The following is a 26808-nucleotide window of genomic DNA, read 5'->3' as shown; positions in this document are numbered from 1 at the left end:
GAAAATGAGCCCACCACAGCATCTAACCTAACAAAAGAGAATCTGCCACTGAAAACTATCAAAATATCTCAGTTGAAAGATTCTCTTTAGATAGCAGATCCTAACGTACATGATTTTATGTGGTTTGAATTTTATCTGTAACCTGCTGACTACTGTATGTTGTATGGGGCTCTTAGTATGCTTTTCATACTGTTTATGTCTTCTATTTTCATTTTCTTGTTTGAATTAGTTGATGCATATGTGATTTATTTTTCTCTTCTGATACTTTTTGTCAATGTTTTTCTTTTGTGATACTTTTCTCCTTTGTTTTGTTTATAATGACTTGGAATTTCTAATAAAATAAACAAAATATGCTTACTCTATAATTAACACACACCCACAGGTTATATTACTGAAACTTTCTAGTTGTCTATATGGGCAGGTTCTTGGTACTTACCAATAGCAGCTTTTTGGAACCCAGGAATTTCACACCCTCTCTCTCTTGAAGAGTTTCTTTCATTGTAATCATTCAGTATCACAATTATTCAAACCCAAAGTGAAAAAAGGAAGAACCACAAGATAGGAAACGTGGACATGCTGCTTAAGACAAATTTTAGTTTTTACTAAGACCTGTAGAAGTACCTATTCTTCACCTGAGTTTACTTTTTAAGTACAGTATTACAGCCTCCACCTTGCTCCATGCAGCCCTCTCTCTTCCCCTATCCCCCCCCCCCCCCGATTTCTCCTTCACCCGCAAACCCCTCGCTCTCCTTCCAACCCAGAGCCAGATGCACAAAAAAACTTTCCGTGCTAGCAACGTGCGATTTTCATCAGTTCTAGCCAGTTTAGCGAGCATAGTATTCAGCAAGAAAGGCACAAAGGGGCTTTGCATGCTTTTTTACCATTCACAATAGCAGCTAATGGTAATCATGTGCAAATATATGACAAACAGCTAATTGTTGTTATTCAAATGTGCTTTTCTAGTGATGCAGAAAATGCAGCCCCTACCTTTTACAAGGAAACTTAAATATGACCTTCACGAACTCATCTAACACAAGTGATTTCTTTTTAAATGAAGACAGCACACATTATTCATTGATGTGGACAACCCATTCTTGAAAATGAAAAAGTGAAATTATCTGGTAGAGCAAAAATCAAAGTCAGCCAGCCACAATCAATTTTCTCTCCCAAAGTTATCTTGGAGCAAAAAAGAACAGTTTTGAGAAAACAAAAATAAAGCTACACATGGGTTTCATGCATGCACATTATAAAATTGCTTGTATGCGTGTATAAAAGCCGTGTATAGCAGTGAAACGCTGTGGAGGTGTGGCCATAGCACACGCTACATTCTAATATTGACTGTCCTACACATGCGCTGCTTATTGGCTGATTCTTCGCATAAGCTGTGGCTTTCCCTACTGAGCTGCTTGTTGAAATTGCTTGCAGTTCATTTGCGTGCAATTTCCTTCCAGCATAGCTCGCTTTTTTGAACTCGGTAACTTTTTCTGGGGGTCGAAAAGCCCACTTTTTTTTGCGAGGGCTTTTGTGCATCCCTGACTTTCCTCTCCATTCATTTCCTTTCTCCCCATGTACTCCCCCAACCCTCAACAGCTACAGCCTTATGTCCTCCTGAACTCACATCAAAGCCAACAGATTGTGTTGTCACTTTCTCCTCTGGCTCCAGCTGGAAAGGAGGGTAAAGTACAGCTGTACCGCATAGCATATTTTACTATTCAGCCAAATGCCAAATACAAATAATGGACATTGAGCTTTAACATAACAAATAATAAAAGAAACAATGTGAAATCAGAGCTCAAATATTTATTTCAGTAGGATTTAGCACAGTAGAGCCCCAGATTATTCGTATTTAAATAATTATTCGGCCGAATACGAATAATGTATTCAGCGCCAAATCGAATCAAATACAAATATTTGATACAGCCCTAGAAAACAGGCTGCACGGGGAGGGAAAGACGGGAAAGGACAGGGTGAGAAGGCACAGAAGATGGAAAGAAGGAAAGTTAGATGCAGGAGAGAAAGGAGGAGGAGAATGAGAAGCAACAATCAAAATAATAAAGACAATTAACTGCATCCAGAATAGAGTGATACACATTTTTTTATTTGAGCCTGTCCTGACCTGGGAAACATGGTTTTGGCCTTCAAAAGCTAGTCAAAAACTGTATCAAGTTAGTGCAATTAAAAAGGTAGTCTCCTTATTTTCCATTTTTACTTTTTATTTATTAATCTTGAGAAGTGAAGTAATTTCAGTTAACGGAATTTCAAAAGAAACTGCTGAGCCCTACCCTCTATCAGCCCCCAACCCTCTACCACCCCCAACCCCAAGTCCTCCACCACCATCACCAATGAAGAAAAATTGCTGGACTTCTTTTTGTCTACAATTCTCCAAGGTAAACTGTCAACAGACTAACATGATGATGATGATCTTTGGAAGACAGGGACAACCTCAAAAATTAAAGCCAGTTCTCATTTCTCCCCCCCCCCCCCCCCCCCCCCCCCAAGCAAAGAGAGGCTGCTTGAAAATGGTTTAACAGCCCTTCAGGTTAGGGAGAAATGTTCAGTATGTAGTGTTCAAATTCTCTTTCCAGACCTCATCACTGACCGCATTGTTGTACTGTGAGCATAGAAAATGGCATATTTAATGTTTTTCAGGCTGCATTTAGCTCTTGGGAAATGTACATGGGATTGGTTGTTCTCAAGTAATAAGGGAATCGACAAATAGATATCCATTATTTTATTTACTCAGCAATCTCACAATCTGTGGAGAACACTAACTTACCCTTTACTTTTGGACACCAAACCAAGAGACTGGCAGAGTCGATGAATAAATGCCCTTTCAGTACTGGTCAAAGATGAAGGAAATTCAGTCTCTGAAGAAAAAAAAAAATTACTACATTAACTATCCTGCACACTTTAACTTTCAATCGTGATTCCTCATTTACGAATCAATAAAACAGAAAAATGTTTTGAACTTAGCAAAACCACACAACTGATTAGCATAATCTATACTGCAGCTTTTCCTGACAACATCAAAGCTCTCTATCATTTCTATATTTTCAATCAGTATTTTGATAGTACATTGATCTTTCAAAGCTAGTGAACTAGCAACAAGGCTGCTGATTTTTCATCCTACCTCCTCCATAATCCTGAAGCCTCCAGTGTGCTGGGCTTTTTTCCCCACTTTTGTGGGGGGGTTTTAAATTAAATCTGCCATTCCAAGAATTATAAGAGCAAAGATTCTGCACATTAGTAAAACAGAATGAAAGAGGTTGGTGGGTTGAAGGGGAGGATAGAGGGAAGTTAATGGCAAGAAAAGGGGAAAATATTTGAAGGGGATAATAATGACAATGCTGGACTATGGAGTTTACAACTGTTGTAATAGTTAATAGTTCAATTTAGAACCAGCTTGGTACTGGAAACTTTATTGTGGATACTGCAAACGAGAGGATTTTTTTTTTTTTTTTAAATCTGCCATTCCTCAAATGCAAAACTCTTCAAATATTTTCTAGTTACTTTCTCAGTTTGATTAGTTGGAAGGTTAAAGTCAAGGAAAACTTAAGTGCTCCTTTCATCTTGCTATTTTTCCAGTTCTGCAAATTCTGATGGTGGCAGCTCTCCTCGAAGAGAGCTCAGGTCCTGCTTTCAATCAACACTTCCTTCTTCCCTCTGTTTTTAACACATGAATGAGGACCAGGTTAATTTAGAAACCAAGTAGCAGAAGAAAGAGGGTCCGAGGGTACAGAAACAAAGTCAACAGCACACAAGGGTCTTCAAGACTGGGACAATCAAAACGCCTTTAATAAACTAACCCGACACAGGCTGATACGCCTGCGTCGGGGTCAAACATGATCGAGGTACTTGAAAACAACCAAATTAAAAAGATCTCATTCCAAACACAGACAAAGATGCCTATACGTGTTGCTAATTGACGTCGCATGAAGTAAATCCAGCGGATACCTGCAGAATCAAACGTGTCTGTAGAAGCCATAGTTTTCAGGAAAAAAAAAAAAAAAGGTCCTCGTGTGCTTCTTTTATGTTTTCTTCGATTCAGAAACCAAAACATGCCAAGTCTGCAATGCTATGAAGTAGCACTATATTAAATGCATCCAGTGCAAAATCTGTTACCTCCCAGTGTTGTCCACAAGCTTAAATCATGAATCGCAGCTAAAGAAATAAGGAGATGCTAACTGTAGAATGATGTCCTGTAGATATCCAAATTGCTAATTGCTTTATTGTAGCCAAACAACAAGGCATGAAACCAATAGTAAGCAAAAATAATTCAGTCAATGAAACACATAAAAACCCAACACAGCCATGTTTCAGCAAATGCCTGCTTCAGAGGTATGTAAAATCTGTGAAATCTATAAAAGACTCACATACGCAATCAAGAATATTACAAAATTATGTAAAAAATCATTACAAACAAAAATTCCTAAAACAACATCTTTTAAAAAGGGTGCATGTATAAGAACTTGAAAACAAGCACAAAAACATATAAATGAACAATAACAAAATTACCTCCTCCTATGTTTTTCTTGCAATTATAAATGGCTCTTGTAATGCTGGATTTTCCAATATTTCTTAACTATGTAACCAATTGTTCCGAAGAGAATTCTTAAACAAATAAATATATAAACTTAAAAATCAAATATATCCGTTACTATACATAAAATTATATAAACGCATATCCATATAGACTTCAATAATATGTAAGCAGGAGAAATACATGCAAAAGTAATAATCACCCCAGTAAAATATAACTTAAAAAGTAAAACATATCTAGGGATAATATATAATAAATAATACTTTTAAATTTATAATTTATGTGGAGGGGCAATTTCAATATTATTATTATTACATTTGTACCCCGCAGTTTCCCCACACATAGCAGGTTCAATGCGGCTTACATAGTAAATAGAATTAGAGTCTTGTAAGGAGAATTTTACATCTGTAGTAAACATAGTAATAGAAAGGCCTTAAGAATATGTGAATTGAACATGGAAAGCTGTAACAAAGATAGGATAAGTTGAAGGAAAAGAGATTGGGAGGGGTATGGTGTAGGGAAGATGGGGAAGAAAGATTAGGGGATAAGCATGAAGGAGATTGGGAGACATGGTTAAGATATTATCTTTGTAGGAGCAGGAGACATGTGGGTGGGCTTAAAAGGTTACGTCGGGTCGTTAGGGTAAGCTTGCTTGAAGAAATGGGTTTTCAACATTTTTCGGAAGGGTAGATAGTCGTTAATTGTTCAGATGGATCTTGGTAAAGCGTTCCAAAGCTGGCTGCCTAAGAAGGAGAAGCTGGATGCATAAAAAGTTTTGTATTTAATTCCCTTGCAGTTGGGAAGGTGTAAATTGAGGTAAGTACATGATGACATAGATCTGTTTCTGATAGGGAGGTCGATCAGGTTATTCATGTAACTAGGGGATTCTCCATGTATAATCCTGTGAATCAGTGTATGGACTTTGAAATTTCTTTCTCTGATGGGGAGCCAATGCAGCTTCTCTCGAAGAGGTGTTGCGCTTTCAAATTTTGACTTGCCAAAGATGAGTCTGGCTGCCGTGTTTTGAGCAGTCTGAAGTTTCTTCAGGATTTGGGTCTTACATCCTATGAAAACACTGTTGCAATAGTCTGCGTGGAGTAATGAAAATGGCTGCCGAGTAGAAGGATGCGTTAACCGTTAGCTCCGGTGTTCCCGAATTAAGGCCCTTTCTCGATTTTATCTAGGAGTTTGATCTCCGTGATCGGCTTGAGGTGGAGTGTCTTGGGGTGCCAGCTGACTTCGCTGAATTTCTTAACCGGCCTTACTTTGGCTGCAGCCCGTCCTGCCCTCCGCTAACGTGGGGCTGGCCTGGATTGTGCAACAGTTATCACGGAGCCTGGATCGACCACCGTTCATCAGACTGATGTCCGGTCTGCCTTTGCAAACCTGGGGAGCTGCCGTTTCGACTAGATCCTGATTGCCTCCCGGTCTCTACGTCCAGCTTTGTCTAGTGGACCATCATTCAATGGATTTTCCGGCTCTTTCTCTTGCCGATACTGATCCTTCGCTGAGCCCATCTTGCTTCGATACCTGTGGTCTGTGCTCCTTCGCCGAAACAACATCCTATCAATTTAAGAAGATCTGCTGCTTGTGTAAACCAAAGAAAAGCCGTCTAACCAGGATCCCACCTGCCTTAGCTGTTAATCAGCTGATCAGACAACACTGTAACCGCCTGTACAAGCTGCTGCACTGCTCCTAGTCCCAACTGAAAGAATCCTGTTGTACCAGCAATCATTGCCCTTTACAATACATTTTGTCAACATTATCTATGGCAGTGCTGTCCTGGAACTGAATTTGATTGAGATTCAACGGACCATTTTCCCCATTGACTACTTGAAAATGGATGCCGATTAGGGAGTTAAGAGTGCCGTTAACACCAGAACCCTCTTTAAGTTTAATCGATTTGGCTGTGGTCTGGCCCTATTTGTCACTGCTGTTCACCAGATTGAGCTCTATATGAAAATTGCTAACTTATTGGGTGGAGAGGCTTAGGATAATAGTGGCTATGGAAAAGATGACGGACAGATGTAGAGGGAGATATTGTCACACTGCAGAAGAATGGATGCATCTGGAGACACTTTTTACTGGAAACATAGTGAACAGGGCTGGTTAAGTTACAGTGCTGAAGGGTGGGAAGGGTAGGGGGGAGGGTAAGGTGGGGGGGAGGGGGAGGGAGGGGGGGGGGAAAAAAAAGCTTTGTGGAAATGGTTTGAATTTTGACTTGTTGGAAAGTTGTGGGAGTCATGGGCTCCAGATTATTGTTATATTGCTTGATGTTCAATAAAAATTTATAAATCAAAAAAAAAAGAAAATTGCTAACTTGTCTTCAGTCTACTCGTTGTGTAAATCACTTCTACAATTATTGCCTTGGCTGTATCATCCTCCATCAGCAATGCAACAGGGACCCAAAGAATTTATCGAGTGGGTGTCGCACATTTGGCTCCCGTCATGGCTCCTCCTGGGGTCTTTGACTCATAGTGTAGTGTGTGCCAATTGTCCCCCGTTCTGTATGCTCATTCCTCTGGACGCGGGATCCCAGATAGCAGTTCACCTGATTGAAATCCTCATTGGCTTTCCAGACCAATCCAAGACCTTGGTGTTGCACATGTGTTCTCTCTTCCACGCCTTTCTCTTCGCCCAGCTATGGACGGTTTACTGTGAACAAACAGCAGTAGCGCCATCTTTTGTTTCGATAATACAGTTCCGGCAAGCCAAATGCCTTGGATTTGGCCGTGGAAGGAGCCAGCATTTTTTGTGCATTCGCCCCCCTGACATGCCAGGACACCAACTGGACACCCTAGAGGTCACTGCGGTGGACTTCAGAAAAGCTCCCACGTGCATAGCTCCCTTACTTTGGGAGCTGAGCCCCCCCAACCCCCCCTCCCAAACCCACTACCCACAAATGTACTGCACCCACTAAAACTGCTCCAGGGACCTGCATACAGCCTCTAGGACTTATTGCTGCTGTTTAACTTTGGCACACCAGTTCACACCTGAAGACTAATCTCTCTGAAAAAGTCCTTTATTTGAATAAGCATGTTTACTCACAGTTAACTGCAGATCAGAGGTTGTGCCCCACTGGCAAACAGTCTCCCTGGGACTGAGATTAGCAGTAGGTCAGAGCTGGCAGAATGGTGTATAATGCCCTCTTTCAGCCACATTCAAGGTAAGAACTAAGTTCTCTAACATGGCTAACACATGAAAGGGATCTAAAAGTGGCTTACAAACATGGCCACTACCTCATGGACTAACGGAAGTAAAACAGGGCACACTCTGACCCAGTTAGCAGGGGGAAAAGCACCATGGGCCCAGTACCCTACACCCACCACAATGCATTGCTGATGTGACTCTGCAGGGCACCTAACAGAAAAGGTGTCACACTCATCCGAGAGACACATCACAACCAGGGAAAGGCTGTCGGAGGATAGAACACATTCTGCTGTCATGGAGGTGGGTACATCATTTGAGGCTGGCAAAAAAGGTTTTTAATTTTATTTTTTTTTAGTGTGGGAGGGGGTTGGTGACCACTGGGGGAGTATGGGGAGGTCATCCCCCATTCCCTCCGGTGGTCATCTGGTCAGTTGGGGCACCTTTTTGAGATTTGGTTGTGAAAATAAAAGGACCAAGTAAACCCAGCGAAATACTGCTTATCGCCAGGTTTTTTTTCCCATTATCGGCGAAAGCCGGTCATCTGGTAGCCACGCCCACGCCCCGCCTTTGCTTAGCCGGTGACACACCCCTTTGAACTTTCGCCGGCGAGACGACGGGAAAGCAGCGATGCTGTCAAAAATGCAGTTTTCGATTATACCAATTTCGCCACTGTTCCGAGATCGCTGGCCATCTCCCGATTTATGTCGGGAAATGGCCGGCGATCACTTTCGATTATAAGCTGGATAGTAACATAGTAGATGACGGCAGAAAAAGACCTGCACGGTCCATCCAGTCTGCCCAACAAGATTGTACCAGGTTCTGAAAAGTGTCCAAGGGAAGATATGATTTCACTCGTTTCAATATCCATATTGTGTAGAACATTTTCTTCGTGATGGATTTAGCGTGGTTTTTGAATGATAAATGGTTCTCTATCGTTACTCCAAGAATTTTTAGGTTGTCAGATATGGAGAGTTTAACCTCTGGGGTGCTAAGAGTAGTTGGGAGGAATGGAGAGTATTGTGATTAAAGGACTAGGCATTGTGTTTTCTCTTTGTTGATATGACATCTACGTCCGAATTAAAACGTCTATTGGAAACATCTCAAAAAAGTGATGCCATAATGAATAGTGGAAAAAAAATCTCTCAGAGGTCAAAAATACGCCTTCCAAATATTTAAAATGAAGACATGCTGTAGGGGCAAACTCCCTGCATAGGTGACCACCACCAGAGCTGGTAACAACCTCAGCATTAATTGCTTTAAATCAAGCATTAATGCAGTGTGACTTGTGCCCCGATTTCTATCAAGATCCTGCAAGCAGCAAGGGTTTGCTCAAAAACTACTCATCCAAACTGACAAATATTCTTGTACAGTCATGCACCCCAGATCAGTCTAATCCAACCACTTTGGTACCTGAACATAAAATGAATGCCACAGGAGCCTATTTGCATTGGAATGGTCAGAGCAGAGTTCCAAGAACTGCAGTTCTGTGATACAAAATGACACTGCAATTTTTGTCTTCAAGAATGAGCAACAGCCAGAAACGGTATACAAGAAACACCTTTGCAGTCCAAAGATTGTCTGCTGATCTCACCAGCTCCAGGCTAACATTCTCTTATATTTCCTAGTTTGTAAGACACTACCCACCACCTCTGCTCCTGCACTGCTGGGACTCCTCTGCACAGATGGACCCTTCAGAGCTCCTGCCTGCCTTCTGCTACAACTGCTATTGGGTAATAGGCATAGTGCCTAAGCATGTGTTTGCTTGTAACCCTTTTTAATAAGGGCAAGACATTTTTCTAAGAAGAACCTAGCATATATGCATAGCTCTCCTATTATTGTTGCCTCCTTACTCTAACCATTTATGAGCTCCTATAATACATCTATTTCTATTTTTATAAAATTTAGTGGGCCGCATGTCAATATAACTAGGGCTGTGGACTTGGATCCATAAATGAACATAAAATTGGTCTTATAAGTTCTAGAGTGCTAATTCATAAATATAATTGAGTTCTAGTTCCCAACTGCCCTGCTCTCTAAACGGAGACGGGGCAATCTGTTTAGCTCTACAGTTCCGCAGAATAAGATAGACATAATGAGATAATAGTGTTTGCCAATAGAAAATAACCAGTGGCAAATGTCCAAATGCAGAAGTGGTCCTGTGTCAAAAAAGCTTTCTTTGCTGACAGGTGACCAAACAGTTGGACATGGGAGGGGCACTAGATGTGGTGTACTTGGATTTCAGCAAAGTCTTTGACACGGTTCCACACAGTCGACTCATGAATAAACGGAGTGCCCTCGGTATGGGACCTAAAGTGACTGACTAGGTTAAAAATTGGTTAAATGGAAGGAGACAGAGGGTAGTGGTAAATGGAGCTTGCTCTGAAGAAGGATTGTTATCAGTGGAGAACCGCAGGGATTGGTCCTCGGGCCGGCTCTTTTTAACATATTTCTGAGTGATATTGCAGAAGGGCTGTCTGGTAAGTTTTGTCTCCTTGCGGATGATGATAAACTCTGCAGCAGGGTGGACACCCCGGATGGTGTGGATGACATGAGGAAGGACCTAGCAAAGTTTGAGAAATCGTCCAAAATTTGGCAACTAAGATTTAATGCTAAAAATTGCAGGGGCATGCACTAGGGTTACAAGAATCCAAGGGAACGGTACAGTATAGGGGATGAAGTGCTTCTGTGTACAAAAGAAGAGTGGGACTTGGAGGCGATTGTGTCTGATGACCATAAAATTTCCAAACAGGTAGAAAAAGAGACAATCATAGCCAGAAAGATGCTTGGTTGCATAAAGAGAGAGGGATGACCAGCAGGAAAAAAGAGGTGATAGTGCCCTTGTATAAGTCTCTGGTGAGGCCCCATTTAGAGTACTGTATGCAATTCTGGAGACCTCACCTATGGAAAGATATAAACAGCATGGAGTTGGTCCAGAGGGTGGCTACAAAACTGGTAAGCAGTCTTGGACAAAGCATATAGGGACAGGCTTATGAATCTCAGCAGGAAGAGAGAATGGAGAGAGGAGATATGATAGGGATGTTTAAATATCTCAGGAGCATTAATGTACAGGAAGTGAGCCTTTTTCATATGAAGGAAAATTCTGAATGAGGGGGCATATGATGAAGTTAAGAGGACATAGGCTTAGGAAGAATCTAAGAAAATATTCTTTCACGGAAAGGGTGGTGGAAGCATGGAATGGCCTCCCGGTGGAGGTCGTGGAGACGAGGGCTGTGTCAGAATTTAAGAAAGTGTGGGACAAGCATGTGGGATCCCTTAGGAAAAGGAAGAGTGTTAGTGGTTACAGAGGATGGACAGACTGGATGGGCCAGTTGGCCTTTATCTGCCGTCATGTTTCTGTGTTTCTATCACAACATCCCCTCCACGTGCAAAACGACCATATATAGTGCTGCTTGTGAAAGGGTATTTCTCAGTCTGCCAAGACGTGCCTCTAAGGAGAGAACCAAATTTTTCTGCTGAGGAGTCAGAGCACTTGGTACTCCTGTGTCTCAGGCACAGGAGGGAGATTTTCAAACACCACCACCACCTGCCACTGCACAGTGTCTCATGAAGGCATGGAGAAGAATAAGGAGGTCCCTGGAAAGCCGAGTGTGAAGCAATGTCCCAAGGAAGTCGGCATATGTCCGGTTTTACCTGAACATGTCCTCTTTTTGAGGACATGGCCGGGCAACCGGGCGGGTTTTGCCAGCCTGCCCGTTTGGCCGGATTTCCGGAAAAACAGGCAGGCTGGCGGGCGGGCCTAGTGGTGTCCTATCCTCCACTCCCCTTACCTTACTATACTGCCAGGTGGCTTAGTGACCTCTTCGGGGAAGGAAAGAGACCCCCTTATTCCTGCCCCCAACACCTGCATGCTGTTCCTTGCTGACTCCGGTCCTGGCGCCAATTCAAAATGGCCACCGAGAGTTGAAGTCTCGCGAGGCTGCTTCAACTTTTGGCGGCCATTCTGAATCGGCACCAGGACCGGAGTCAGCGAGGAACAGCATGCAGGCGCTCTGGACAGGAAGAGGGGGCTGTTTCCTGCCCTGAAGTGGTCACTAGACCACCAGAGCAGTACAGTAAGTTAAGGGGCGGGGAGGATAGGACACCCTTAGGGGTATGTGAGGGGGCGGGGGTGGTATGTGAGGGGGCGGGGCATGTATCCTCTTTTTGGGGGGAGCAAATATGGTAACCCTAGGCATGTGCAAGCATCATACACAGGCAGGGTTAGATACCATGACCGCTGGGGGGAAATCATCAGGACCTATACCTAAGTGCCACATCTGTTGAACAGCCCTGAACATGTCCCCCCCACCCCCCCAGCCTGCTACATCTGCACTAGTGAGGGAAGTGTTAGCAACAGCTCTCCAATTTAAAGGTGCCCAAAACAAAGTGACATCTATCATGCCCCAGTGCCTATATCATTTCTCTGCCCCCCCCCCCCCCTCCATAAGGCGCCCCCATCTTGCTGGCCCTGCCTGTCACTTGGAATTGTGCTGAGGATCTTCAGGGCTGATTTGTTTGGTGGCTAAGGCTGCCTGTGTTTTAAAATGTTTCTTTCTCTTTAAAGCTTTTTTTTTTTTTTTTTAACTGTCTGCCTCTATATCTCAACTAAAATAAACATAAAAAACAAACAAACAAAAAAAACACTGTTCTTTCACTGCTGCGAGTCTTTCCTCTCTAAGAGGCAGATGCAGCAACCAAACGTAAAAAAATCTAAATCGTTAAAGTCCCTAACGATTTTAAAATAACGAAACATGCACCAAAAAAAAAAGTCACACATGCTGAGATCGGTATTGAAACGTACAATGTATCAAAGAATCACAATACACATCGTTAATCGGCCCCCAAATCATGCGCAGAGCAGCCAAGCGTTATGTTAGCTGCTCTGCGCATGCCACAAACAGTCAAAACACAGTCAAATCACAAGCACATGGCTCCCAAATCCAAAGGACGTCAGAAAACACATAAAAAAAGCCCAGTCTTCCATTCTCTAAACAAACAGATTCATCGCAAGCAGCAAAACAGCGGCTTCAAAATCCCGAGGCTTCTCCGTTCACAGTGGCAGCATTGTTAAAAGCAGTTCTGAGATCCTCGCACCCCAGTCCCACAGAAGCACAAAACAGACAATTTAAACATTTTAGAGGAGGAAATACCTGCTTTGGGTTCTGGAGAGAAGGGGGTCTTCCTAAATTCCCTGCCCAAGTCAAACTGCAAGAAGGCACGATCCGGCTCGTCCAGCTTCTAGCAGAGGAGGCGAAAGGTTGTTTCAGCTCTCCACAGCTCGACCCAGTAAACGGCCTTTCCTCCCCCCCCCCCCCCCCCAATGAGATTGAGAATGCAATGAGACTGAATGCATTTTAAATCCAAAAAGGCGGGCCCAGGAGGAGAGAGACGCTGCGCCCGCCCCTGTCTGACGTCAGTAACCTACGTAGGTTACCGACGTTAGACAGGGGCGGGCGCAGCAGGAGAAAGACGCGCGAGCGAAGGCAGGCATCATCAGCTTTCTTCTTGCCCGTGCAGCGCCTTCGGACAGAGGAGAGAGGCGCTGCACGGGCCCGGTAAGAGGGAGGGGGGGCCCGATGGAGGAGGGGAATGGCGGCGACGACCCCAAAAGGGGGCGGGGCACAGGACGAGGATGTCGGGAGGCGGAGCTGAGGTGAGAGAGTAGTGAGGAAGGGAGGGGGGCAGGGGCTACTAGAATTTTGCTTTTTTGGGGTGGGGGGAGCGGCGGAAAGTGGGGAGCAGCGGGGGGGGGGGGGCAAGGCCGTCCGTACAGGACGCTCCTGATGAGCGCCCTTGCCCCCTCCCGATCCTTTTTTTATTTTTATTTTTTTATGTGTTTTCTGACGTCCTTTGAGCCAATCACAGCGCTTTTAGCTCTGCTAATGCGCTGGGATTGGCTCAAAGTTTGTTTGTTTTTTCACTTAATGATTTTTCCTGGCACAGAGCTGTCCTAACGAGAGGTCCAGACCTCTCGTTAGTTTTCCTGCCTTTTTCCTGCGTAAAGGCAATCGGAAAAGGTTAGTGCATGTCGTTTCAATGGGGTTTTCACACTAATTGCTCATCTCCATTCCGTTTTCGTTAGCTGCTACTGTCGTCGGAAAATAGGCTTAAGTGCATGGAAAGGATAGGAAATTCTTCCCTGAGGGCTCATTTAACGATGAAAAACGTTTAGTGCATCTACCTCTAAGTCCTCTCTAAGCCTCTTTTATCTATTCTGTACTTGCTAGTTTTAATTTGGGGGCTGGTAGTTTCTTGTAAAACTGTGTTCAAATTCTGTGCTGGTAAATTGCTTTTCTTTGCGCTGGAGTTGTTTTGAAGGTGCTGTGTTTTCTACAGTAATCCCATTAACTTGCAGCAGAAGATAGGGTCTAGCAAGCACTAGTGACGTGAGGGGAGGAGGGGCGAAACTGGGTTCAGCTGGGAAGTTGGCAAAAATCCACAATTCCAGGAATAACATGTATAGAATGTTTGTACGTTTGGGAAGCTTGCCAGGTGCCCTTGACCTGGATTGGCCACTGTCGGGGACAGGATGCTGGGCTCGATGGACCCTTGGTCTTTTCCCAGTGTGGCATTACTTATGTACTGCCTATGTGAGGAGCAAAGCACAACATGACTATGGGAAAGCTATCTGTCAAGGGCAAAAGGGCCATCACCTGAACCCTGCCCCATCTTATTGAGTGTTAAAGGTGATTTAGGATCCATTGGGACCTGGAGGAACTCCAGAGCCGGTATCGCCAAATATGGCGGGAAGACCGGGCCTGATCCGATGCATGTGGGAGCACCTCAGGGACCAATAGGAGTACCAATAATACTGCATCCCCATAACAGCCATGTTTTTGTTTTACTAAGACCCGAGTATGCAGCTGCCATCATCGCAGTGTGCCCACAACCACCATACCCACAATGTGTTGCAGTCATATAGAAAACTGTAAGATGACATGTCAAGGGGGTAGGGAAAGGGCTGTGGGAGGGTGCACCTCAGTGAGCTCAATCAAAGCATGCCTCCTGTCACATAAAGCTGCCTTGCCCATAAGTAGGTGTGGCAGGTAGAAACAAATAGCAATCTGAAAAAATATCTATGTGAATCGAACCCATGCCCACAGTGTATAGCACCCACGCCCTTACCTAACACACCACACAGCCTACATACCTGACAAGACAGCAAGTGGAAGAGATAGCATAGTGACGATAGAAGCCTGTCATTGCAACAACTGCCATCCAAAAAGGAGGCCCCTCATGCCATAAGTACATAAGTACATAAGTAGTGCCATACTGGGAAAGACCAAAGGTCCATCTAGCCCAGCATCCTGTCACCGACAGTGGCCAATCCAGGTCAAGGGCACCTGGCACGCTCCCCAAACGTAAAAACATTCCAGACAAGTTATACCTAAAAATGCGGAATTTTTCCAAGTCCATTTAATAGCGGTCTATGGACTTGTCCTTTAGGAATCTATCTAACCCCTTTTTAAACTCCGTCAAGCTAACCGCCCGTACCACGTTCTCCGGCAACGAATTCCAGAGTCTAATTACACGTTGGGTGAAGAAAAATTTTCTCCGATTCGTTTTAAATTTACCACACTGTAGCTTCAACTCATGCCCTCTAGTCCTAGTATTTTTGGATAGCGTGAACAGTCGCTTCATATCCACCCGATCCATGCCACTCATTATTTTATACACTTCTATCATATCTCCCCTCAGCCGTCTCTTCTCCAAGCTAAAAAGCCCTAGCCTTCTCAGCCTCTCTTCATAGGAAAGTCGTCCCATCCCCACTATCATTTTCGTCGCCCTTCGCTGTACCTTTTCCAATTCTACTATATCTTTTTTGAGATACGGAGACCAGTACTGAACACAATACTCCAGGTGCGGTCGCACCATGGAGCATACACACAATGTCACTGCTGCAGCCACTGCACCCCCTAAATCATATATTGCCATTATTCCCTCCAGAGCCACACCACCACCTATGAAGACAGCCCCTCACCTTGGTCCCCCAAAGATCATGCACATGAGTTAGGAGGTGGTATGGAGGCACTGGTAGCTACATGGGATGCCACCTGCTCAGCATCATGACAGACCAGCTATAAACCCTCAAACATATGTCTCCCCATCTAGCACGCAGTACAATGATTGTGGCATAGAAGCCCCTGGAAGGTGCCAGAAGGCAAAGATGGACAAACAGGGTGTCCTGCCAACTCCCATTCAGTCAGAGATGCAGGCTTCTGCTACTGTGGCCGCACTGTGAAGAGCAGTTATGGAGGCTGCAGAGCCTCCTCCCATACAGGCCCCATAAATGGCCAGCGTGGGTTGCTCCAAATCCTCCAACAGGACCCACAGAAGGGCTTAGCTGCAATCCAGGCCACACTCCTGCAGGAGGAGGAAAGGGTCCTCTGCCAGGAGCAACAGCAGTGTCAGCAGCCACCCCCACCCCCTCCCCAAGGAGCAGTAAAATGGACCAATCTGGGCTGTCATGCAAAAGTTTATTATGTCATTGTTTACTTATTCTGATATAAATACAAGTTACATTTTATATATTGTTCCATACAAAAGTCTTTGGCACCAATTCTTTCAAAAGTGCTTAGCATTACATGACATGCAATGATAAAAACAGTTTTGTATAAAACAGTAATTGAACATCCCTGGGAAAAAGGAGAATGCAGATCTGGAGTTGGGAGATAGTGGCTATAGGCTGTTTTCAAAGGGAATCAGTTTACCACAACCATACCTCTTCACCTTACTGACAGAGGAGGGATTCAAACCTATCACCCCTGGGTTCCCAGCCCACTGCAGAAACTATTAGGCTATGCCTCGAGTAGGTCCTTTGGAGAACAAGGAATGTGGGCTAAACAAGAACAGCCAGTAGGCTTGAGTTTGCTAAATGCCGCACCTGACAAAAGTGTAAGCCATTTGGAAGGTGCTATCAGGGTCAACAATGTGGGTGAGCATACATCACTGTATTTTCCTTTTCGCTCCCCTCACCCAGGGCATGGCTGTAGGGCAGCTGTGAGTGTGGCCTTCCCTCAGGCTAGGCATGGCCTAATATGGTCCTGGGGGTACCTTGGTCAGTCAGGTAGTGGAGGGACACACAAAGACTGTTGCACAGACATGTCTCTGTGCAAAGTTACTTGGTAAACTCCCAACTACTTGTCTGCCTAGGGTGCCTCCAGGACCATGTTGCTCAAGCACTGGCCTGAGGAAAGGCCACACACACACAGCTGCCCTACAGCCATGCCCTGAATGAGGGGAGTGGAAAGAGAATACAGTGACATATAGCACTGCCAGGCTCCCTCTGTGGATGGGGGAAGGCTGGACCTATACGATTACTACTTCCACAAACCCATGCTGTGTACACTCATACCTGGACATAAGTATTCAAAGGTCAAATATAGCGCATTGTGGGGCACACTACAAGGCTGACTGATCAGCTACATCAGTTACCACTGCATCCTGGGGGTTCGCTATCTGCATCTATAATAGGCCAATGCTGGATACACATATTTGCTCTGTAGCACAGGTAGGGTGACAGTTATTTGGATGATTTTAACACAACCCTGTGGAGACAAGAAGCATGCAGTCCACCCAGTCCATCTCCCTACAAAAGCCTGAGACCAACTTCGCTTCATAGGCGTTCCCTGACAAAGATGATTGAAAAATGAGATTGGCATCAGGCCCCAGTAAAGGCTCAACGGTTAAATATGCAAGGCTCTACTTGCCACCTTGGCCATATCTGTCTGACCCAACCAGAATGCAGTAAAAGATGAGCTGCATTACCCCAGCAGGCCCACATCCATTTAGTAAGTGGCAGATGTGGCACTGACCCATTCCTAGGGACCACATGCCCCCACAACTTCCGAGCACAAGGGATTTGGCCAGGCACAAACAGTTGTCTCCATTCTAGCAGAATATGAACATATCCCCACAGCACCATTGTCACAGCATTAAAACAATTACTACAAAAGTTCATGAAAAGGTGGTTCAAAGTCCACGGCTGCCCCTGGTTTACTTGTTGGGGGAACAGGGTAGGAAGGAAATGAGCGAGTTTCACAGGTGTATAAAGTGCAATCATGATAAGATGTCACCTCCTCCTTGCCCACATTAGGGCAACAATGAGAGTCAAACACGATGTCTAAATATCTGCATTTAAACATTCTCCATGAAACGTCCAATTACGGGGATCATTATCAAATTCCGCACGTCTCTACTCAAAACATCTTACCTGGTTGCAGCTCAGATACCTTAAATGCCCTATAAAAATGCCCATCTTGGGATTTTCAAATCTTCACATCCCATACCTGCCATGGTAGCCCCAAAGAATCCCTTTACTAGGAAGGGGAACTTTGGCCTTGCTAAGATGGAACTCCTAGTGAAAAAGGTAGTGACACACACTGGAACTCTCTTTGCCCCTACGGGGAAAGTGTTGGGGCACACACCAAACAGCAGATGTAGGTGGCTGTATGCCACAAGCTAAATGCCGTCTTCCATGAGAATAGAGATGTGGAAGACTGTAAAAGGAAATGGAGGCAGCAGAAGAGGGATGTAAAAAAAACCCATACGTCTAGCTCCTTCTTTACCTGTTTTTAAATCTATGCTGAAAGCCCACCTTTTCACTACTGCCTTTGGCTCCTTACCGCTACTCATTTGCTCTCCTCCTCCCTGTTCCTCTCTACCCTGTAATTCCCTTGCCTGTAATGTCTTGTCTGTCTGTTTTACCTAGATTGTAAGCTCTTTGAGCAGGGACTGTCTCTCTATGTCAAGTGTTCAGCGCTGCGTGCGTCTGGTAGCGCTATATAAATGCTATTAGTAGTAGTAGTTAATCTGCAAAGTGTCCTAATCATCACTAGCAAAATACAAAATTCTTTGCAGGGAGACATAAATCCCATGTTAACCTGCAAAGTGTCCTGGAATCAAAGCTTCTGTACCTTCATCAGGAGTAGCCTCTATTGTCTGGAACTTACTCCCAAAGGAGTTACGTCTAACTCGAGACTATCTCTACTTCAGGGAGCAGGTGAAAGCCAGGTTCATCTCCCAAGCCTTTAATACATATGGCGACTGACTATACACTCATTCCACAACTGGACTAGCTTGCTACTCACCCCTGTACCTTAGACCAGTTCCGCATTATCTTGTTTACATTACAATAATTCTTATGGTCCACAACGTCCATTGTCCGTGTGGATTACAAATTAATAGAACATGGACAGTACCATAGAATTACATATATAGAGTAACATCATATATATATATATATAGTAACAACTCTTCTATTTCAAAGAAGCTTTCTTCTCCTAAACGTCTAATCCCCGACTCAACGAAAGGTTCTAGGCAGTTTACAATTAAAAAAAATCACCAAGCTGAGAAATGATAAAATATTAAAAGAAAAACATAAAATAAATCTAAAATTTATCAAATAAAAAGGTTTTTAACTTCTTACAAAATTGCATATAATTTACTTCTCGACAAACTGGAGTAAGTAGATCATTTCAAATAGTAATGAACTGAAAACACTGAACCAAGATGCCTCTTAAACTGTATATTCTTAAAAACTGGGTAATTCAGTTGCAAACTATTACAAATTTGAAGTATAAAAACAGCAAATAAAAAATTGGATAAGCAATCCAGATGTCCATATAATACCTGAAAAACTTAACATCCAGCTTTAAAAATAATTCTTGAGCGAACACAAAGCCAATGTAATTCTTTAACATATCCATAAACAGTAGAGTATTTCCCTAATCAAAAAATTAACTGTATCGCCGTATTCTGTAATAACTAATTTAGCTAACAATTTACTACTCAATCCAACATACAGTAAATTGTAGTAATCAAGATTAGCCAAAGTCAACATCTGAACCAAAAGTGCAAAATGAGATTTATCAAAATATGACCCTATAAGCCTCAATTGACACATTATGAAAAAAAAGATTTTTTCCAAATTGGATTAATCTGGGCTTCAAAGCTCAACGAGTAAACCATCAATTTCAAAATGGGGTCCCATATAGATGGCAAAGGCTTAGTCCTTAGTTACAAGATACTTCTGACATTGTAAAGTTTTGACTGCCTTTCTAAAAAAACACACTGTAACTGTACAAAAAAAACTTGCCTTGAGTATAGCTACTTATCTTGTTCCCATCTATATACCTGCACTTGGTGCCTCAGCTACATGGTAAGCTGCACTGTAGAAAAGCATTAGCACCATATCTATATTATTTCAGTGTTCTAATGAATGTTTATTAGGTGTTTCATTGGCACTATATCAACATCTATTGTGGAGAGCCTAGTGGTTAGCGCACCTGCTGGTTGAAATCCCACTGCTGCTCCTTGTGATCTTGGGCAAGTCATTTAACCCTCCATTGCCTCAGGTACAAACTTAGACTATGAGTCCTCCTGGGACAGAGAAATATCCAGTGTACCTGAATGTAACTCACCTTGAGCTACTACTGAAAAAGGTGTAAGCAAAATCTAAATAGAAAAAAACAAATAAAATTATGTCTATGTTATTTGAATGTTCTTCCATGGTATTTTTGTATTGTACTGAAATTTAGCAGATTTCTGTTACATGGTCGTTCTGCAGTGTGGGAAATGTGTATATTTTTGATACTGTTTCATGGTAGTTCTATTATTAGGTTTCAATTTGTTGTTTCCTAATTTACCTCATTTATGTTTTTGTTTATGTATTTGGTCCTTTTACTATTGTTATGTTGTTAACAAAACTGTAAGCTTTATGTTAAACTGTACCTGCTATACACCGCCTTGGGTGAATCTCTTCATGAAGGAAGTTAATAGATCCCAATAAATAAATACATTTATCAAGCAGACCAAGACATCAAGCTTTCTCACCCTTTTGATCACTATAGCGAAATCTCTCCAATGCAATATTAACAGCAATTTTCACTTCTTCATCAATCCGGATATCCTTCAGCCCTTTAGCTCTTCCAGAACCAGAAGGGCCTGATTGGGCACTGCCTGGCCTTGGGGACACACTGCTTGGCCGAGACATTTTGCTGAACAAGGAAGACAAAGGTTAAGGTTATAAAAAGAAGGCTATTAATGTTCCTTTCTATTGCATTTGTGACATAGTACTATTACTAATCATTCTTATAGCGCTACCAGCCATACAAGGTAATAAAAGAAAGCAACCCAGGATACCTAGATTGTAAGCTATTTGAGCAGGGACTGTCTCTCTGTCAAGTGTTCAGCGCTGCGTGCGTCTGGTAGCGCTATATAAATGCTATTAGTAGTAGTAGTAGTACTCACACTCTCACACTGTGCACCCATCCTCACACACATTGGGGGTTCAGGAGACCGGTCTCCTCATGCGCATTGGAGGATTGGCCTCCCCTCCGCCTAGCTGCCATCTCTTCCACTCTCCTCCTTGTATGCGATACAGCACCTGTCCCTCAAACACTGCCCCCCCCCCCCCCCCCGGGATCGCCCCAATCAAACTCATACCTAAGGTCGCCCACCAACAATCCCACAGCTTTCCTTTTCCGGTGCCCCGTCCCCTATGATACACTGCTATACACATCACACAACTTCTCTCCCTCTACATCCCGCCTTGCCGGAAACAGGAAGTCAAGTTGCGTCAGACTCAGAGCCAGGAGCGCAGACTAGAGCAGAGCAGACTAGTAGTCTGAAAGTGTGGAGTCAAGGAGGTTAGGTGCGCTTTGGAGTTGATTGACGACGAGGCAGCATTGATGCAGTTGTGCTCCGTAAAAGTGTGCAAGGATACCCATTTAGCTGCTTTATAAATATCTATGGGGGAAGCCCTGTGAAGATGCGCTTTTGTATTAGCCAGCCCATTGCCCGAAGACGATGAACTGTGTCATCAGGAATCTGCATTTTCATAATAGAAAAAGATACAAGCCGCTATCCATTGCGACAAAGTATGTTTTGAGACTCTGCGCTAGATGTCGCTACCGTAGGAAAAAAAAAATAACTGAGATGGCCGGTCTGGGCATGTTGTGCGAGTTAAATAAATGTAAGTGCACGCGCACAAAGTATGCAATCGACGTTGGTTAGCATCAGTATGAGCAGGTGGTGGACAGAATACTGGAAGTATGGATTGATTTAAATAAAATGGAGACACCACCTTAGGAAAACATTTTGGGTGTGGTCGGCGTATCTTATTATGCAATATTTGAGTATATTGCTTATATTGTACCTGCCGGGGCTGATGCAACAACGCTTATATCACGGAAATATATGATGACTATAACTTGGGGCAAGACCATACTGACACATCCACGTGCCAGTACCATCACAGGTCACCTGATCTACTAACGCATGCGTGTGGCGATCGCCACGTGGGTTGCCACACCCATGCACCGGTCATTGGCGCTTCCTTGCTTCAACTTGGGCAGAAGGCGCAAATGTGGCTGGGCTGAATTATTGAAGCGAGGACTAGTAGAACTTGTTGCATAGTGCTCTTTGCCACCAAAGCTGTAAGTGTTAAATAATGCACCGGGAGTTATTTTATTATTTTTTTAAATTTCCGTTGGTTGGGTAGTTAAGGGCATACTAGGGGCCATCATAGGTTATAGAGCATGAAATTAAGTTGCTTTAAATATAACTTATGCCGACTAAATAAAAGGTCTACCTTATATGCATGAATGGTGACAAAGTTACTGCTTGTATGGATTGTTAGTTTGATTTTTAAAAAGTATCATTTTATTCTTTTTATTTATTAACATCTATTTCCATGCTTTAAAGTAGACCAGCAGGGAATGCCATTACTTTATCCATGTATAATGAGTGAAGCAACTTAAATGAATGGAACCACTCAAAATGAGCATAAAGTGTTGCAGAAAGAAATAACTTATGAAATAATAATAGTAGTAATTGAATTTATAAAGGCAGAGACAGTGCCAGGTTCTGTTGGAGGTAGTTATTGCTTCTCCTTAGATTATAGATCTATCCGGGTGGCAGGAGCGCATGCTAACTGCAGTGTTATGGCCTTAACGTGTGTTAAGGGAATTGGCGCTTGCTAAAAGCCTATAAGTTGCATGTGCTAATGCCCTTAATGCACGTTAAGGCCATAAAACTTCCTTCCCCCTTAGTTTTCTAGTGGTGCATTCTGGTACAGCTATGTTCATAAGCAGTTGTTCTATGCAATTTTCTTCCTCTTTTCTCTCTCAAATTTTCTTTTTTTTATATATGATCTGCCTTGAGCTTCCAAGTCTCAGAAGGCCCTGCAAGCTGTACTATTACCCGTGGCCAAATACCTCAAGCTTGCAGTTCACCTCTGAGCTCAGAGACAAACTAACTTCGTCTCAAGTTCTAAACTAGGGAGAGGAAAGAAAACTAAAAGGATTTTAAGACCCAGTAACCAGACAGATAGTAAGTACAAGTTACTAGTTGTTTATTGAAACCCAATTTGGGGTATAGAAGATGTGGTGTTAACACATTAGGTTCTTTTGTTGCATAAACATACATTTAAACAAACTAACAGAAATTTCTCTAACAGGTGCAGTAGTATAGCTGAAGAACAGTGAAAACATCAGATAAGTATTAACCAAAGTATCTTATTTGCTCTCTCTTGCTCTATAGTTAGTTCATTGTAAGCCTCTCTGGGGCTGCTTTACGTGGCAAAAAGTGGGGTATAAATGATCTAAATAAATAAATAACTTTCTTTTATAGTTAATGTCTCAAGAATTCTTTTTGAACTAATTTGTCTTTCAGGTGTGAACACCCAGATCCAGTCTCTAGAACAGGCAAGTTAGATTAAACTCGGTGACTTTTCAGTGTCCTTTCTTTAGCTGTGCGTGGGAGTGCAAACTTAGCTTTGGTCTTTCTTGGAGCTTTTTTCTTCTCACTAGTACATTGGCGCTCAGGGTCTTTTCTTCCAGTTCAGGAACCTACTGCCTCACATTTTAAAGAAAATCAACAAAAAAGACTTCCTCCCTAACACTAGGAACAGCCCTAGCTGGGATTCAGGGATAATTGTGGCTTTCTAACTAATAATTTTGTAACCTTAAATAGTTTTCCTGTTCTTGTACTGTGTATCCTAACTAATGAAAGGCACTCTTCATTGAATCCTGTAGTTACACTGCCCACAGCAACTCGGTTTCTCCAAAATCATTCAACCTTCCACACTAGCACACCAGCAGATCATGCAGAACACACATGCTGCGATACCCCAGGCTCAACCTTAAGCCTTGGGAGACCAGTTTTCCTAGTGGTTTAACTGGGATTAATCCACAAAAGTATTGCTACTCTGGGATAGACCAAAGGCCCATCAAGCCCAACATCCTGTTTCCAACAGTGGTCAATCCAGATCACAAATACCTAGCAAGTTCCCCAAAAAGTTCAATACATTTTATGCTTCTTATCCCAGAAATAAGCAGTGGATCTTCCCCAAGTCATTTTAATAATGTTCTATGGACTTTTCCTTTAGGAAGCTGCCCAAACCTTTTTTTTAAACCCCGTTAAGCTAACCACCTTTACCACATTCTCTGGCAACAAATTCCAGAGTTTAATTACACGTTGCGTGAAGAAAATTTTTCTCCAATTCTTTTTGAATTTACTATTTTGTAGCGTCATAGTATGCACTTGGCCTCTCTACCTCAGTCTTAACTGCTAAACTTTTAAACTACACAAAAAAAAATCAGTTTTAGTTTTTTGTTTCTTTTTCTTCTGCTCAAATCCAATACCTTTCTCCTCCAGCTCACTTCACGTGCACTCAGTGCTCAAACACTTACGGAAAAACTCATTTTCACATACTTTGTTTCAGAAATCCTATCATGCAGTCGGAGCTCCCTCACACACATCCTCACTCTTCAGTGTCTTCAGCCCCTCTCCCCACTCCCAGGCAAACTGTTGCCAAGGGAGATGGTGACTCTGAGTCACCAGCTGACCTCTGCTAGCCAATCGGGTTTCCGGAGTTTTGCCTTATGGACCCTAATTAGCATTTATTCACAGTCTCTGTTTTGGAAAATAACTTTCCCATAGAAAATAATAGAAAAGTTAAATTTTTAGAACAAAAACATAAAAGTTCTATACAATTTGATCAAAATAACCATTAGTGCTGTCCAACTACATATACTGTACAGTTTGTTTTTATAAATTTAAACACTCTTTTAAAGACGTTTACAGGTTTTTTGTCATGAATCTCTATCAAAACTTATATAAAACTAGAGACGTTCACATCACCCCACACACATGCCCGAGCGATGCCCACTCAAAAAAACCCAAGTCCAAAGTCCATCTCTACCTGTTTTCAAATCTATGCTGAAAACCCACCTTTTCACTGCTGCTTTTAGCTCCTAGCCACAATTGCCCTCACCCGTAACTGTCTTGTTTGTCTGTATTACTTAGATTGTAAGCTCTTTTGAGCAGGGACTGTCTCTTTGTATCAGGTGTTCAGCGCTGCGTGCGTCTGGTAGCGCTATACAAATGCTAATAATAATAACTGCGCGTGCACGGTGCCACCTCCACAGGCCCCAGCCATTCTGCAACTCGTGCCCAGCCGGGAAACAGCGCTAATCGACTGGGCAGCGTCAGGGGAGGTTGCAAACAGCACAAGCCTCCCCCCCCCCCCCCCCCCTCCAGGGAACGGCCCAGAACTGCCTCCGGAGTCACAAGTACAAAAAAAAAAATAAAAACCCTCTGGGTTACACTTGCTTGCATTAAGACTTCAATATTTTGAAGTGAGCACAATTTCAATATGTAGTTCAAACAAAGTAATGCAAACATTATTCTTCAGGGAGAATTAAATTGAACCCTTACATGTACAAAATATATTAGAGGCTCTGGCAGAGACTCATTTATGAAATATGTATTCTTCCCAATTAATATTTCCAAATTAATAAAGTGCCTTTCCTCAAAGTGTGTATTCTTCCCAATTAATATTTACAAATAAAGTGCCTTTGCTTATTTAGAAATACTAATTGGGTAGAATACATACTTCAGTAACATAATTAAATGAAATAACTACTTCTGAAGATTATGGGTACAGGCAGGGATGGGTGAAATTTCTGTTGCACAGCTCTCTATTTGGAAGGTGGGGCGTTTGAGAATGAGGGAGAGATGCTGAATTGGGGCTGGGGATTTGAGATGAGGGAGAGATACCAAATAGGGATTGAAGGGGAGGATGTGGCGTGTGAGTTATTGTGTGTGCTTCTAGTTTGCCTCTTGCTGCACTAGGAGTCCAATGCTCAAAGCTGGGCGCTAAAGCCTGCAGTGCAAAAGCCCATAGTACAACAGCGCAGAAAAATAGCTAAGTGATACTCACGAGAAATCTTATGCACATATGTGCAGTTAATCGGTGCTAACAAACCAAAGCAAGGAGAGGATTGTGCCTAGCACATGCGAACAAAGGGCTTGCAGCAAGTGTGGCTCTTATGCACAGCTTTTTAATGCTGGCATTAGTTTTGAGCATTGGCCCCTAAGAGACATTAATACCTCAGACCTACTTTAACCTCCTTGAATCCCCTGTGTTGGGGTTGTCTGGGAGCTGCCTGGAGGAAAGGCGTAAAGATGTAAGCTGTTCCCCAGAGGTCAGATGTTGGCTTTCCCAAAGCTAGATGCCCATTTACACCATTCATTTACATTAAAAGTCATAGGGCTGGCTTTCTCTACTATCCTTTCAATGTCAGTATCCTTTAATGAATCCTGTAGCACCACTTTTACTGGTGCTCTGAGTTTTGCACTGAATTCAAGTTCTGTCACACACACACACACCCAGAGGTGGCCCGAGGCGGAGCTAAGATGCTGCCCCCCCTCCCCCAGGGCCGAGATGCTGCCTTCTTCCTTCCACCCTGTTCACGTTGTTTAACTTGTTTTGTCCAAAAGCTGCCGGCAGCAGCGAGTCCCATACGCTGCCTTTCACAAGCACCCACTTCTTCCCTTTACTTCGGCCGCCTGAGCCTCTGACAAAACAAAGTTACATCAGAGAGGTGACTGCAGTAAAGGAAAGAGGTGGGTGGTAGCATATGGGAATCGCTGCCACCGTCAGCTTTTGGAACGTGATGAAAAAACAGGTAAACGTGAATGGGGTGAAGGAAGGAAGGGGGAATGGCCACTCCCCAAAAGAGTGGGGTCAAAACTACAGTGTGGCCTGCAGTGTCTGTTCTGTGTTTTGCTGCTGCTGCTGGTCTGTATCACGGTTGTGGCCGTGCCCTTAT

At 43.2% G+C, this 26808-nt stretch overlaps 1 protein-coding gene and 1 long non-coding RNA gene across 2 annotated transcripts in view; one reads left to right on the top strand and one right to left on the bottom strand.

Annotated features, from left to right (window-relative positions):
• YTHDC2 (YTH domain containing 2) overlaps window positions 1-21241 on the bottom strand; it is a 229445-nt gene extending 208204 nt beyond the window's left edge. The window contains 3 exon segments of the mRNA XM_030193495.1: window positions 2777-2867; window positions 20525-20688; window positions 21137-21241. Of these exon segments, the coding sequence (XP_030049355.1) occupies window positions 2777-2867; window positions 20525-20684 (251 nt within the window). The 5' untranslated portion in view covers window positions 20685-20688; window positions 21137-21241.
• LOC115463199 lies at window positions 5716-14103 on the top strand. The gene is made up of 3 exons (XR_003941014.1): window positions 5716-5726; window positions 6690-6695; window positions 14027-14103. It is a non-coding gene; the product is annotated as an uncharacterized LOC115463199 (long non-coding RNA).
• Window positions 21242-26808: the final 5567 nt, after the last annotated feature.

Source organism: Microcaecilia unicolor, chromosome 2, assembly GCF_901765095.1.
Source record: "Microcaecilia unicolor chromosome 2, aMicUni1.1, whole genome shotgun sequence".
NCBI classification, from domain to species: Eukaryota; Metazoa; Chordata; class Amphibia; order Gymnophiona; family Siphonopidae; genus Microcaecilia; species Microcaecilia unicolor.
This window is presented reverse-complemented; position numbering and strand designations above follow the sequence as displayed.